We start from the raw sequence: 13,448 nt of genomic DNA, 5'->3' as shown, positions 1-13,448 counted from the left end.
CCAAGCTGTAGAGACCGGGCCAAGGTTATGGCAGCCTGAGGTCCCCCGGGCTATGGACAGAGAAAGGGGAGCTGGCGTGGTGGGACCACATTGTGTGACACCAAAGCCTAGAGCAAAGGATGGCCTAGAATTGGCCGTGGGGACAGAGGGGGAAGCTGCCTACCCCTCGGGACTTGCCCCGGGCTCAGGGGCCTGCGCGGCTGTGCACGGAAGGGGGTGGGAGGATACTGGGAGGAGAACTCCGGAGAGGGACTTGTGCGTGGCTACCCTCCTCAGCGGAAGCCCGGCCCCTGCTCCAGCCCCACCCCCGAGACCCAGGCCAGCCCTGCTCTGGGCCTCGCCATCTCCCTTCAGATCCCAAAGGTCGACGTGGAGAGGTGTCTTCTCCAGCAGGCTCTGCGATGAAGGCTGGAAGGGACCAGTGGGCAGGGGTGACGGTGGGACAAAGGGGTGGCCAGCTCAGCCAGAACCGTGAGGGTGTTGCTTCTGCCCTGACCGGGGCCGAGGAGAGGCCCTAGGAGCCTTCCCCTCATGGGCGCAGGACAAAAGCCAAGCGGAGCCAGTAAAGGCCTGGTGCCCAGCAAGGCCGGGCTCTGGAGCCCTACCCGATCCAGAATGGGGGTGTGAGGGGCAGGGGCTGCACAGACCAGAACACCAGCCACCGTTCTTCACACCGGAAGCCACGACCCACCCAGCCCGGGGTCCCCAGGGCCTGGAGCCCAGCGGTGCCAAAGCCACGACCCAGCACAGAGATTGAGGCCCCAGCAGCGCCCCCTCCTGGACGAGGGGCCCCTCCTCCAGCCTCAGAGACGGGCTGCAGAGCCTTTCGGTGCAAGGCGTGCTCTGGGAATGCTCTGTCCGGCCACGGCCACGGGAAGCAGGGGAAGGAAGGGAGACGGAGGGGGGGCGGGGAGGGGGGTGAAGACAGCCCGGAACTCTGGTTGCCCTCCTGGCTACAGCACCCGGGGCTCCACTCGCCCCTGAGCCCGGCCCAGGGCCCCAGAGCCACACGCAGGCCAACCTCGAGGGTGGCAGAGCTGGCCAGCTCGGCTGCCTCTTGCCGGCACGTCGGGGAGTGGGGACAGGAAGTTCTTGGACAACCCGGAGCTTGTCTGCTGTGATGGGGGGAGCAGAAGTTCGGGTGGTGACGGGCGAGGTGGCCTGCCTCCTTGGTTTCCTTCCCAGCCCTCATCCCTCCCCCCAGCTCACCACTGCCCATTGCTCTGTCTGTCTTTATTGATTTGGGGAAGACTGGAGGGAGGTTGGAGGGCCACGACACAAGCAGGACCACCCACAGTCAGCAAAGCACAGAACAGCACGGGAAGGACAGCCCCTGGGCCTCTTGGTCTCTAGACGGGGTGTGGCAGCGACAGGGGAGGGAAATCTGTGGACGTGCCCCAACAGCGCCCACCCCAGTGCCCTGCACCACACCCACAGGGCTCAAGCTCTACCGCAGAGGTGCCCTGGGGCGGGAGGGGGAGGTGGGGGGGACTGAAAGGGTCCATTGGAAGGGAGTCTGGGGGTCCGTGCGCTCAGCCTGGGGTGGAGAAGAAGAGAGAAGCACAGGGAAGGGGGCAGTCAGGAGGCGCCCCTGGCCTGCCCTGCACCCCCTGCTCCCGGCCCAGGCTCTCAGCAGAGGTGCTCACTGGGCCCCTCGAGGACCCTCACGCCAGCGGCACGGCCTGCCCCCCACCTCTCTGTCTCATCCACTTCTTGGGGACCCCGGCTCCTCCCCTCTTTCGGTGCTCTCCGCCCTCAGCCCGCTACTCTGTGGGGCCCACCCTGCTGAGCTCTTGGCCACACGGGGCCTGCCACCCCCTGAGCTCAGCGAGGAGCCAGGTCCCCGCGGGCGCAGGGCTCACCCCCACGCACCTGAGTGTCACCACTTGGGGGGCTGGCCAGTGCGGAGGCCCGGGTGGCCGTGGCTCATCACCCTCCGTCCCGAGGCGTCCTCCCCCTCCGGGGTCTGCCCCAGCTTGCGGATGTGGCGCAGGAAGGAGGTAGCATTGAACGCTCGCTGCAGGGAGAGGGGTGTCAGGCCGTGTCCCGGCCCTGGTCCCAAGACTTCGAGGACCGTAAAGACCACTGGCAGCCCAGACCATCCTCGTGAGGCTGACGGACGGGGCGGGCAGCCTCGAGCCGGGTCCCCAGGCCCCTCCCCACACTGACCTTCCAGTGGGTCCGGGCAAAATTCTTCTGGATCTGCTCACTAACTGAGCCCAGGATGTCCTTGTCAAAGGCTGTATCCCCGGAGATCCTAGGGCAAGGCCAAAGGTCAGTGAGGGGTGGGGGTCTCTGAGGGTGTGGACCCTCTGGTCCCAGGACAGCTCAGCAGGGGTCCCGCTCACCAAAGATGCTGTAAGGCCTGCTGGCAGGTGAACCTTTTCTGGGGATCTCGCTCCAGAAGGTGCCGGATGAAGTCTTTGGCTGGGACAGGGAAACCAGGTCAGCCCGCCCCATCCCCACGGCCCCACGGCCCTCCCCGCTCCCTGAGCTTGGGGTCAGCCTCAAGTTCACCTGATTCTGAGATGTCATCCCAAAAGGGAGAGTCAAACTCGTAGCTGGCCCTCAGGATCTGGCTGAAGAGTTCGGGGTCGCTCTCATCATAGAAGGGGGGGTACCCACACAGCCTGGCACCCACAGATGAATCACCCAGCTGTCCAAACCTCCCCGACCCAGCAGGGGGCAGGCAGGCAGAAGAAGAGCCTTCCCAGTGGTCACTCACAGGATGTAGGAGATGACACCCAGGGCCCACACATCTACGGCCTTCCCGTAGGGTTTCTGCTCCAAGAGCTCCGGGGCTGGGGGCCAGAGACAGACAGACGCACGCCCGCGCACACGCACAGCACGCCTTCAGTGCTGCCGGGCTCAGCCTAGTGCACCCCAGGAGTGGCCCACCGCCTGCCCTGCCCCTGGCACCTCGGCTCCCACAGGGTACCCCGGCCCCCGGCGAGCCTCGGGGCGCCCCCCTCACTTACCCACATAGCCCGGGGTCCCACAGGCGGTGCCTAGCATGTTGCCAGCCTGGATTTTGGAGAGGCCAAAGTCAGAGACCATGATCTTGGAGTCCTCGAAGGGCGTGGCATAGAGGAGGTTTTCAGGCTGTGACACACCGATGTCAGAGAGAACACCAGCTCAGCCGTGGCGTGGTCCCCGGGGCTGGGCGCCCGCAAGTCCCCCAGACCCGTGGTGCACAGGGACGCGGGGCAAGGCCTGGGTGGGCGGGCAGGAGGGCAGAGGCACCTTGAGGTCTCGGTGCACGATGCCCAGGCTGTGCAGGTAGGAGACGGCACCAAGGACCTGCCCCACCAGGTGGCTGGCGTCCTTCTCCGTGTACGAGCCGCGCTCCATGATGCGATCGAACAGCTCGCCCCCCGTCACCCTGGGGGGGCAGGGGCTCAGCTGACCCGGCCCCCCGGCCCCGCCCACCCCCGCCTGACCCCGCCCTCCTCACAGCTCCATGGCCAGATAGAGGTGGGAAGGGCTCTCGTGGACGTCCTCCAGAGCCACGATGTTGGGGTGGCTGACCCTGCAACGGCAAGAAAAAGCCCCTTACGGGCCGCCACGGCCCCCTCTGGACCCCCAGGGAAGCCCTTCACCCTCTTCTCTTCCTCCCGCCCCTGCCCCCTACCCTACCATGGGCCGCCCCTGCCGGTCCAGCAAGGCAGAGCCCCCGGCCAGGCCTTTCTGGGGACACGGAGGAGGCAGGGCGCTCCACCCCAGGAGGCTCCCAGCCACTGCGAGGCGCACACCTGCGGAGCACCGCGATCTCGTTCTCCACCAGGGCCTCCTTGCCTCGAAGGGCCTTCTTGGGGATGCACTTGAGGGCGACAAGGTGTGAGGAGCCCCGCTCCTGGGCCAGCACCACCTCGGAGAAAGCGCCCCTGCGGCAGAGGGGGAGGCAGGAAGGGAGGGGAAAGGCGAGGAGGAGGGCGGGGCGCGAGAGCAGAGGCGGGGAGGGAGAAGGGCCCCCTTAGCCGAAGGAGATGGGGAAGCCCTCCCCGTCCCATGCCACCCATCCCCCCACACAGATACACACATTCACTCTCACACGCGCGCGCGCGCGCGCACACACACACACACACACACACACACTCACGAGCCGAGCTTCTCCCGGATCTCATAGACGCTGCTGATGTCCTCCGTCTGTTTCTTGAGCAGCAGCATGTCTGGGGGTGCAGGGAGAGGTGGAGGGAAGCTCCCTGAGCGAGGGGCAGCCCCGTCCCCCAAAACCCAGATCCGGCAGTGCCTCAGCCACCCTCAGCCACAGCCCCACTCAGGAACACAGGTCCCACACACCCTCCCCCAGCCCGTTACATCTCGCCCCTCCCCCACTGTCCAGGTCCGCACTCCCAGGTGGACGCCTCCAGCGAGGCCGCCGCATAAACTCCTCCCCCTCCCAGATACGGCCACGATCCGACGCCCCGCGACCTAGCACCCCGACGACGATCAGCGCCCAGAGACCCCCTCTCCGCCCCCACACAACCTAGTCAGCCGCGATTGGCCGCCTTCCAGAAGGCTCCGTGCCCCCCCCCCGGCCCCTCCAGGCTCACTCCCATCCGCAGCGCCCAGAGGCGCCCCCGGTCGCCCCCAAGCCTAGACCTGCCACCCACGGCCCAGCGCCCACAGGCACGCGCCCCCCAGGCCACCGACCCGCCCTAGATGCACCTGCGACCCCCGCGCACAGCCGCCCGCCACGGCCACCCACGCGGCCGCCCGGCTCAGCCCAGCCCTCGGCGCCTCGCGGCGGGAGGGACTCGGCAGCCCGGGCCTCCCGCGTCCCGAGCTGCGTGAGCCGCGCGCGTGCCGGCCGGGGGCGCGCCGGGCGTGACAGGTGTGCGCCGGGCCTGCCGTGGCCCGGGACACTGCACGCCCCCGCCAGCGCGCGCCCGCGCCCCGGAGCGCCGGGTGCGGACCTGGAGCCGAGGCGAAGCCGCAGCGTCGCCTAGCGCAGTAGCCACCGCGCCGAGCCCCCCGCCCGCGCCCCGGCGGCCCCGCCCCCCTCCGCGCGCGCCCCCGCCGCCCGCTGGCGGCCGAGCACGCGGTGGCCGAGCGCGGCCGCGGCACTGCAGGGCGCCTTGTAAGGCAATCGGCCGGCGCCGGCCGCCCCCGCCTCTCTCCTTTGTCATTCGTGCGGGTTCCCGCCGGCTCCAGCTCCTCCCGGCGGCCTGACTGGGCCGGCCCCAGGGCCTTTGCACCACCGGTGTCCTTCACACAGAAGTCTCTTCACCCCCATGTTGACCTGGCTCTCTGGGTGCCTTCGGGTCTCTGCTCTAATGTCCTCTCCGCAGACAGGGCATCCAGGCCACTTGACCTAAAACAGCCTCCTTCCCTAGCCCCAGCCCTGCCACTGCCACTTCTGCCACCTTGGCCTGAACCCCCATCAGCACTCAGTTGGAGGACAGCAAAAGCCTCCTCGCTGGGCTCCCCCTGCCCTCTGCCTGCACCCTTAACCTCTCCAACCGGCAGTTTCTTCCCCACCGAGCAGCCAGAGCTTCCTTTTATTGAGATCATGTCACCCCTGAGCTCCAAACCCTCCCACGGCTCTTCGTGTCACTCCAAACCAAAGCATGAGTCCTTACAGGGGCTTAAGAGTTCTGCGTGATTGGTCCCTCTTCCCCATCATTGCTTTGGCCCCTCTCCACCCACTCCCCCACCCCCTTGCTCAAGCAGCTCCAGCCACACTGGCCTCTTAACTGGTCCTCAAGCACACCACACATGCACCCGCCCCAGGGCCTTTGCACTCACTGCCTCTCTGCCTGGAACACTCTTCACTCAGGTATCTGTTTGGCTTGCTCCCTCACTCCATCAGGTCTCAACTCAAATGTCACCTCTTCAAAGAGGCCTCAGCTGTCCCCCTCCAACACATTCTATATAGTAATCACCCCGCCTGCCCTGTCTGAAGCGCCTGCACCTCTGCAAAATCACCTTCTTTGGCTTGTCTTCCTCAGCAAAGCATCCACTCCCAGGGAGTGTCTCTGTCAACTTGGCCCAGGAGAATCACTCAGGAAATAAGTGCTTGGTGAATGAATCCAATCCTTCATCCAACAATTAGTGGATTTGTCCCATCCAGTCTCATCTCGGTTCTGGTGCCCCTCCCAGGGAGTCCAGGTCCCACCAAGGATGGGGGCAACAGGTGTCCTGGCTGTTACCAAGAGTACATCCACACAGGCCATTGTTGGAGGGGCTCCATGGAATCTCAGGGCCCGGGAGTAACCTGCTGGCTCTATCTTTGCAGGGGTCTATAGGCCCCCGGCCTGACACAAAGTCTTCAAGAGGGTCTACGGGGCAGGCAAAGGTTTTTAAAAATCATCTCTCCAGACCTCAGCTCCTACATGTCCTCTGTTCAAAATGGCGGGTCTGAGAAGGCCCCCTCAGGTTCCCTTTCCCAACCACCCCTCCCAGTTCCTTCGAGAAGGCTCCAGGGGCCTCAGCACTCGGAAGCATGGGCCCCACTCCCAACTGCTCAAATCTGTGAACAGGGTTTCCTAGATCTTACATCTAAAAGAGAAAAAAAGATAGGAATGGAACCGACAGTGAACCCCATCTCATGCTGGCGGTAAGTCCTATTTGTTTATGGACACTTGGACAAATTGACACAAACCAAAGCCCCATCTTATTTGCTTGTTTCATAATTATGCATCCACATGTCGAATCCACTGCCCTGTGGTCACAGGTCCTAACAAGAAATGTAATTGGTGTTTTGGAGAAGTACGATGATGCATGAGTAATAAAAGGCTTCCCACGTGGAGAAGGACAGCAAAGGAGACTGCTCTGGGGGGCAGCAGATGGAAAGTGGAGGCAGGAGGAAAAGGACCCACTTCCAAAGTGAGCCTGTGGCATCAAAATCAGGAAGTGGAAGTGTAAAAAGTGATCTCACAGTTTTTGTTTTAAATCAGTATTTACAATACACTGGAAATGACACCCTTCACGACTGTTGAAACATCCGTTGAAATACTGTAGATGTCAACTTCAAAAAACACATGTGTGTGTGTTAGAGGGTGGTGGATGCAGAGCTTTTCAAAATCCTTTCAGGGGATGCCTTACAGAAAAATGAACGCAAAGTGGATCACAGACCTAAATGTAAAATGCCAAACTTCTAGAAGAAAACATAGGAGAAAATCTGTCTTACCTTGGGCTTGGTGATGAGTTTGGGGATGCAATATGAAAAGCATGGTCCATTAAAGAAGAAATGATAAATTGGACTGTATCACAATGTGACATGTTAGCTCTGTAAACAACACTGTTAAGAGAATGAGAGAAAACGAGAGAGAATGAGAAGACAAGCCACAGCTTGGGGAGAAATCTTTGCAAAACACATATCTGATATAGGACTGGCACCTAAACTATATAAGGAATTCCTAAAACTCAATAACAACACAAACAACCCAATTTAAAAATGGGCCAAAGCAATCAGAGAAGAAAAAGAACTAAAAGGAATACAAATTGGAAAAGAAGAAGTAAAACTGTCACGGTTTGCAGATGACATGATACTATACATAGAAAATCCTAAAGATGCCACCAGAAAACTACTAGAGCTAATCAATGAATTTGGTAAAGTTGCAGGATACAAAATTAATGCACAGAAATCACTTGCATTCCTATACACTAACAACAAAAGATCAGAAAGAGAAATTAAGGAAACAATCCCATTCACCATTGCAACAAAAAGAATAAAATACCTAGGAATAAACCTACCTAAGTAGGTAAAAGACCTGTATGCAGAAAACTATAAGACACTGATGAAAGAAATCAAAGATGACACAAACAGATGGAGAGAAATACCATGTTCTTGGATTGGAAGAATCAATATTGTGAAAATGACTATACTACCCAAAGCAATCTACAGATTTCATGCAATCTCTATCAAATTACCAGTGGCATTTTTTTACAGAACTAGAACAAAATATCTTAAAATTTGTGTGGAGACACAAAAGACCCCAAATAGCCAAAGCAGTCTTGAGGGAAAAAAACGGAGCTGGAGGAATCAGACTCCCTGACTTCAGACTATACTACAAAGCTACAGTAATCAAGACAGTATGGTGCTGGCACAAAAACAGAAATACAGATCAATGGGACAGGATAGAAAGCCCAGAGGTAAACCCACGCACATATGGTCACCTTACCTTTGATAAAGGAGGCACGAATATACAATGGAGAAAAGACAGCCTCTTCAATAAGTGGTGCTGGGAAAACTGGACAGCTACATGTAAAAGAATGAAATTAGAACACTCCCTAACACCACGAACAAAAATAAACTCAAAGTGGATTAAAGACCTAAATGTAAGACCGGACACTATAAAACTCTTAGAGGAAAACACGGGCAGAACACTCTATGACATAAATCACAGCAAGACCTTTTTTGATCCCCCTCCTAGAGTAATGGAAATAAAAACAAAAATAAAAAAATGGGACCTAATGTAACTTAAAAGCTTTTGCAAAGCAAAGGAAACTACAAACAAGATGAAAAGACAACCCTCAGAATGGGAGAAAATATTTGCAAATGAATCAACCAACAAAGGATCAATCTCCAAAATATATAAACAGCTCATACAGCTCCATATTAAAAAAACAAACAACCGAATCCAAAAATGGGCAGAAGACCTAAATAGACATTTCTCCAAAGAGGACATACAGATGGCCAAGAAGCACATGAAAAGCTGCCCAACATCACTAATTATTAGACAAATGCAAATCAAAACTACAATGAGGTATCACCCCACACCAGTTAGAATAGGCATCATCAGAAAATCTACAAACAACAAATGCTGGAGAGGGTGTGGAGAAAAGGGAACCCTCTTGCACTGTTGGTGGGAATGTAAATTGATACAGCCACTATGGAGAACAGTATGGAGGTTCCTTAAAAAACTAAAAATAGAATTACCATACAACCCAGCAATCCCACTACTGGGCATATACTCAGAGAAAACCATAATTCAAAAAGACACATGCACCCCAGTGTTCATTGCAGCACTATTTACAATAGCCAGGTCATGGAAGCAACCTAAATGCCCATTGACAGATGAATGGATAAAGATGATGTGGTACATATATACAATGGAATATTACTCAGCCATAAAAAGGAACAAAATTGGGCCATTTGTAGAGACGTGGATGGGTCTAGAGACTGTCATACAGAGTGAAGTAAGTCAGAAAGAGAAAAACAAATGTCGTGTATTAATGCATATATGTGGAACCTAGAAAAATGGTACAGATGAACTGGTTTGCAGGGCACAAACAGAGACACAGATGTAGAGAACAAATGTACGGACACCAAGGCATGAAAGTGGCGGAGGGGGGCTGGTGGTCGGATGAATTGGGAGATTGGGATTGACATATATGCACTAATATGTATAAAATGGATAACTAATAAGAACCTGTTGTATAAAAAAATAAATAAAATAAAATTCAAAAAAAAATTTTTTTAAAAAGGGGGCCAAAGATCTGAACAGATACCTGACCAAAGAAGAAATACAGAGAGCAAATAAGCATATGAAAAGAGGTTTAACATCATATGTCATTAGGGAATTGCAAATTAAAACAACGATGAGACACCACTACACACCTCTGAGAATGGCCAAAATCTGGACCACTGACAACACCAAATGCTGGCGAGGATGTGGAGCTACGGGAACTCTCATTCATTGCTGGAGGGAATGCAAAATGGTGCGGCCAGTTTGGCTGTTTCTTACAAAACTAAACATACTCTTACCATACAGCAACCGCGCTCCTTGGTATTTTACTCAAAGGATTTGAAATTTTATGTCCACAGAAAAACGAGCACAAAATGTTCATAGCAGCTTTTTCAGAATGGGCAAAAACTGGAGCAACCAAGATGTCCTTCATTAGGTGAATGTGTTCGTTTCTGCTGCTCAAAATGTGCATTTTAAAGAGATGGCAGAGCTATGGGCTCCTGGAGAAGAACAGGTAGAGCATTTGTATCTCAAAGGCCTGAGGAGCAAAAGGCAAGTTCCTTCTAGGATGACTTTGTTCCCTTAAGGCCAGAAAAAAAAATTGTTTTCCCTCCGTACTTACAAGCCTCTTAAGATAAGGAGGGGAGGTTTGAGGAGTGGTAAAGGCTGGTGGGATGTGGATTCTTTCTGGAGCTCCACCTCTGATCCTGTACAGACTAGAGTTATAAAACAAGGAGGTTTTTTTTTCCTCAAAGAATTGAGTGGCCACCTCAGTGATATCAAAAGACTGACACACTCATTCACCTCATTCACCTATGTTGGAATGTTTTACTTGCCCTCATCTAGCTTAGGAGAGAAGGCCTCCTTCACCCCAAATTCCTATCAGCGATGGTTAGTTTAGTCAGACCAGTGGCCTCCCATTTTGGTAATTTATTTATAAACACTTTTGAGGATCCTCCCTGGGTTTAAGAAGCTCTCTGATCGTGGCCCTCGAGGCTGGCCTACAGCTTCACGTGGTCCCATTTCTAAAGGTAGCCTGACGAGAGCAGCTCCGCCAGGGACCTCTGCGTCCCAGGCAGCGGGGTTCACTTGAGAAACAACCTGGGGTGGAGGGGAGACCCCCTCTGGCTTGGGATTGAGGCAGGCTCCCACGGGCAAGAGCAATCATTTTTCTTGGCGGGTGCCTTCTCCGTGAGGGTCTCCAGCTTGGACTATTGTCTGGAATTCAGTGAGCAAGTTCCTTCCCAGCAGGGGGACGGGGCACTGAGGGACGGGGCACTGAGGGACGGGGCACTGAGGGACGGGGCACTGAGAGACGGGGCACCCAGGGACGGGGCACTCAGGGACGGGGCACTCAGGGACGGGGCACTGAGGGACGGGGCACTCAGGCATGAGCAGAGCTGATGTGTGAAGGTCCCACTTCCTAGCAAGCAGCTGCGGGGGGGCACGCTGAATTGCTTGGTCTTATCATACACGATTGGGAGGACGCGGGGCCTGAGCCATCAGTCAGCACAGACTAGGCGGCCCCCATAGCTGGTAAGAAAATAACCTTCCTACCGTCCGCGTCAAGGTTACCAGAGGCTCTTTACCGAAAGCTCAGTCTCTGTGCACCGGTGCCCAATCAAATCTTGGAGACAGAGTTTTGGGGGAAGTAGAAAAGGAGAGCTTTACTGCTCTGCCAGACAAAGGGGGGCACAGCGGGCTCCTGCCTCGAAAAGCTATGTGTCCCCCGCCCACGAGGATTTGAGGAGGGGTTTTATAACAACGGTTCAAAGTCAGGGTTCCTGACAAGATCGGGGTGTGCGTAGGGCTTTCACTCCCTTAATCTCGCCTCAGGTGGTGTGTCCTGATCTGGAGGAGCTTCTCGGGTCCCTTTAATCTCGTCTCAGGTGGTTTCTTGGCCGCTTCTCCCTTGATCAGCAACTGTTCAGCTCTGCCCTTTGGAACCCAGGGAAGGTCACGGAGGCTGGACTCTTGCCTACAAGAAACGGGGGACAAAAGTGCCTCCGTGCCCGGGAGCCCCACAGGGCCCGCTCACTTTCAGCTCCTCCAGAGAAAGGACCAGGTGTCCTTGGGGAGCCAGGGAGGGTCCCGGGCCCCAACAGTCTTAGGTCCTCTCGGCCATCATTGGTTTGGGGGCTCAGAGTCCCCATCGGGACTGGGGGTGGTCCCACTTCCGGTGGCCCTCTCGTTTGCATGTCAGGCAGGATCCCAGTGGACTTTTCCCATACAGGGAGCATTTGTCCTTCCAGTGGCCGTCTTGGCCACACTTAAAACAGATCCTTTCCTGGCGAGACGGTGGCCCTGATCCAGGCTTCCTGGATCCTGTCCCCGTCATGGGCTTCTGTAAGGGAGGGTAACCCTGAGGTGGTGCAGGGGTTAGGGCTGCCGCCAATAACTGTGCTTTTCGCTGAATCCTTTTTACCTCTTCAACCTTATCTCTATTGTTGAATACTCCAAAGGCCAAATCCGTGGGCTGATTCAGGGGTGTTTGGGGTCCCATAGCTGTCCAGATGTGGCGTTAGGGGTAAACAGGCCGGAAGACTGTCCCTCCTCAGAATTGGTGGGGGGGGCCGGGTAGGAGTTCCTGGTTGTGGACCTCGGGGAGGTGGTCTCATAAGGGGATCACCTAAAACATCAGGCTCCCGTGGGGGAAGAAGGCACTTTGAAGGGATGTGAGCCAGGCACACCCGGCAGGAGTTCTTTAGACCTGGATCTTAGAACAGGGTCATGAACATTTGAACATATGGGACTCCCACCCCATCTACCTTTCCTTTACAGAACAGGTCCAGCTGCAAGACGGTATTGTCATTCAATGACCCATTTTCTGGCCAGATCTCTTGGTCCCCTAGTTTGTACGGGGCCATGCAATATTGCAAAAGAAAATTAATTATTTTTCTTAAACCATCCTGTCTACATTTTCCCCAGCTATCTAATATGCATCTTAGTGGGGAGCTCTTTGGGAGTGGGAGGGTTGTCCCAACTATTCTGGAGAAGGGGTGGAGAGCAACAGGAACTGGGCCATCGCCCTCTTTTTGGCCTTTTATGGTCAGCCTGGGAACTGTCGTGGCACCTGTGGGGTGTCATTTAGCATGTTAATGCATTACAATGAGGCTCGAGGTCTACTGGAAGTGAGTCTTCCACCATCTTGGGCCTAACTGGCTCTAACCAGTTTTTGTCGGATCCTGTTTTTCTCAATGGCTCCTCAGGCGTGGGCCATGGCTAGTGACTTTGTTCCCAAGAGGACAGGATGGGAAGGGGGAAGATTAAATTCAAAGTGGAGACACCTGGTGAACAAACAGGACCTCAGCCAGGTGACCCAGGTCGACACGGACAGTGGGAGTCGTGTTCAAAGCACGGAGTCTTGCTGGGATGTGATGAGAAGGGCACTTCGCCTCCGTGGTCCTCCTCTCAGTAAGCATCACCCTGTCTACTCATGACAGAAAACACCAGAAAAACCCTGAGGGGTCCTGCAGGACCTTCGCCACAACACCAAAAACGAGGACAGTCACGGCCCAGAGGAGCCTAAGAAGACACAACGCCGATGCAGTGTGGGATCATGGGGCAGAAAAAAGAGGTGAGGGGAAAGTCAAGGACATATGAATAAGACTCTGGACTTTAACCCTCCTTTTGTTGGCAGGGATCAGGCGTGTGGTCTTGGGCCACGTAATGTAAGGACTCTGGCCCCCTCGGTGTCATGTCTTCAGTACTGGCAGCTTCCAAGCTCCAGGACACAGGGCAAAAAAAAAAAAAAAAGACTCTGGATTTTAGCTGCTGATCATGTATAATATTGGTTGATTATTTTAACAAAGGGACCACACGATGGAGAGTGTTAGTAACGGGAAGCTGTGTGTAGGTGTGTGGGGACTCTCACTCCTATCTCTGCAGTTTGTGCATCTAAAGCTATTCTGTTAGAAAAAGTTTATTTAAAACATAAAAACGGGGACTTCCCTGGCGGTCCAGTGGTTAAGACTCCGCGCTTCCAATGCAGGGGGTGCGGCCTCGATCCCTGGTCGGGGAGCTAAGATCCCACAC

The 13,448-nt window shown here is 55.6% G+C and overlaps 1 protein-coding gene and 1 non-coding gene across 6 annotated transcripts; one reads left to right on the top strand and one right to left on the bottom strand.

Moving 5' to 3' along the window:
• Positions 1-1,218: 1,218 nt before the first annotated feature.
• Positions 1,219-8,203, bottom strand: PNCK (pregnancy up-regulated nonubiquitous CaM kinase). Of its 5 annotated transcripts, XM_060138668.1 has the most exons (13): positions 8,127-8,203; positions 7,133-7,243; positions 4,100-4,169; positions 3,753-3,884; positions 3,455-3,529; positions 3,244-3,382; positions 2,979-3,102; positions 2,726-2,801; positions 2,518-2,630; positions 2,349-2,427; positions 2,170-2,257; positions 1,878-2,017; positions 1,219-1,542 (listed from the first exon to the last, which is right to left on the bottom strand). In XM_060138668.1, exons 2-12 carry the CDS (start codon positions 7,173-7,175, stop codon positions 1,880-1,882), a joined length of 1,077 nt encoding a protein of 358 aa, XP_059994651.1. In that variant the 5' UTR covers positions 7,176-7,243; positions 8,127-8,203; the 3' UTR covers positions 1,219-1,542; positions 1,878-1,879. The 5 variants fall into 5 exon arrangements, with proteins under 5 accessions (XP_059994651.1, XP_059994656.1, XP_059994655.1 ...); XM_060138673.1 differs by lacking the exons at positions 7,133-7,243; positions 8,127-8,203 and adding an exon at positions 5,929-5,957; XM_060138672.1 differs by lacking the exons at positions 7,133-7,243; positions 8,127-8,203 and adding an exon at positions 4,917-4,961.
• Positions 8,204-13,036: 4,833 nt separating this feature from the next.
• LOC132514153 (small nucleolar RNA SNORA57) lies at positions 13,037-13,150 on the top strand. The gene has a single exon (XR_009538645.1). It is a non-coding gene; the product is annotated as a small nucleolar RNA SNORA57 (small nucleolar RNA).
• Positions 13,151-13,448: the final 298 nt, after the last annotated feature.

Source organism: Lagenorhynchus albirostris, chromosome X, assembly GCF_949774975.1.
Source record: "Lagenorhynchus albirostris chromosome X, mLagAlb1.1, whole genome shotgun sequence".
Lineage (NCBI taxonomy): Eukaryota > Metazoa > Chordata > Mammalia > Artiodactyla > Delphinidae > Lagenorhynchus > Lagenorhynchus albirostris.
The sequence above is the reverse complement of the archived record's forward strand: the minus strand, read 5'-3'. Positions and strand labels throughout refer to the sequence as shown.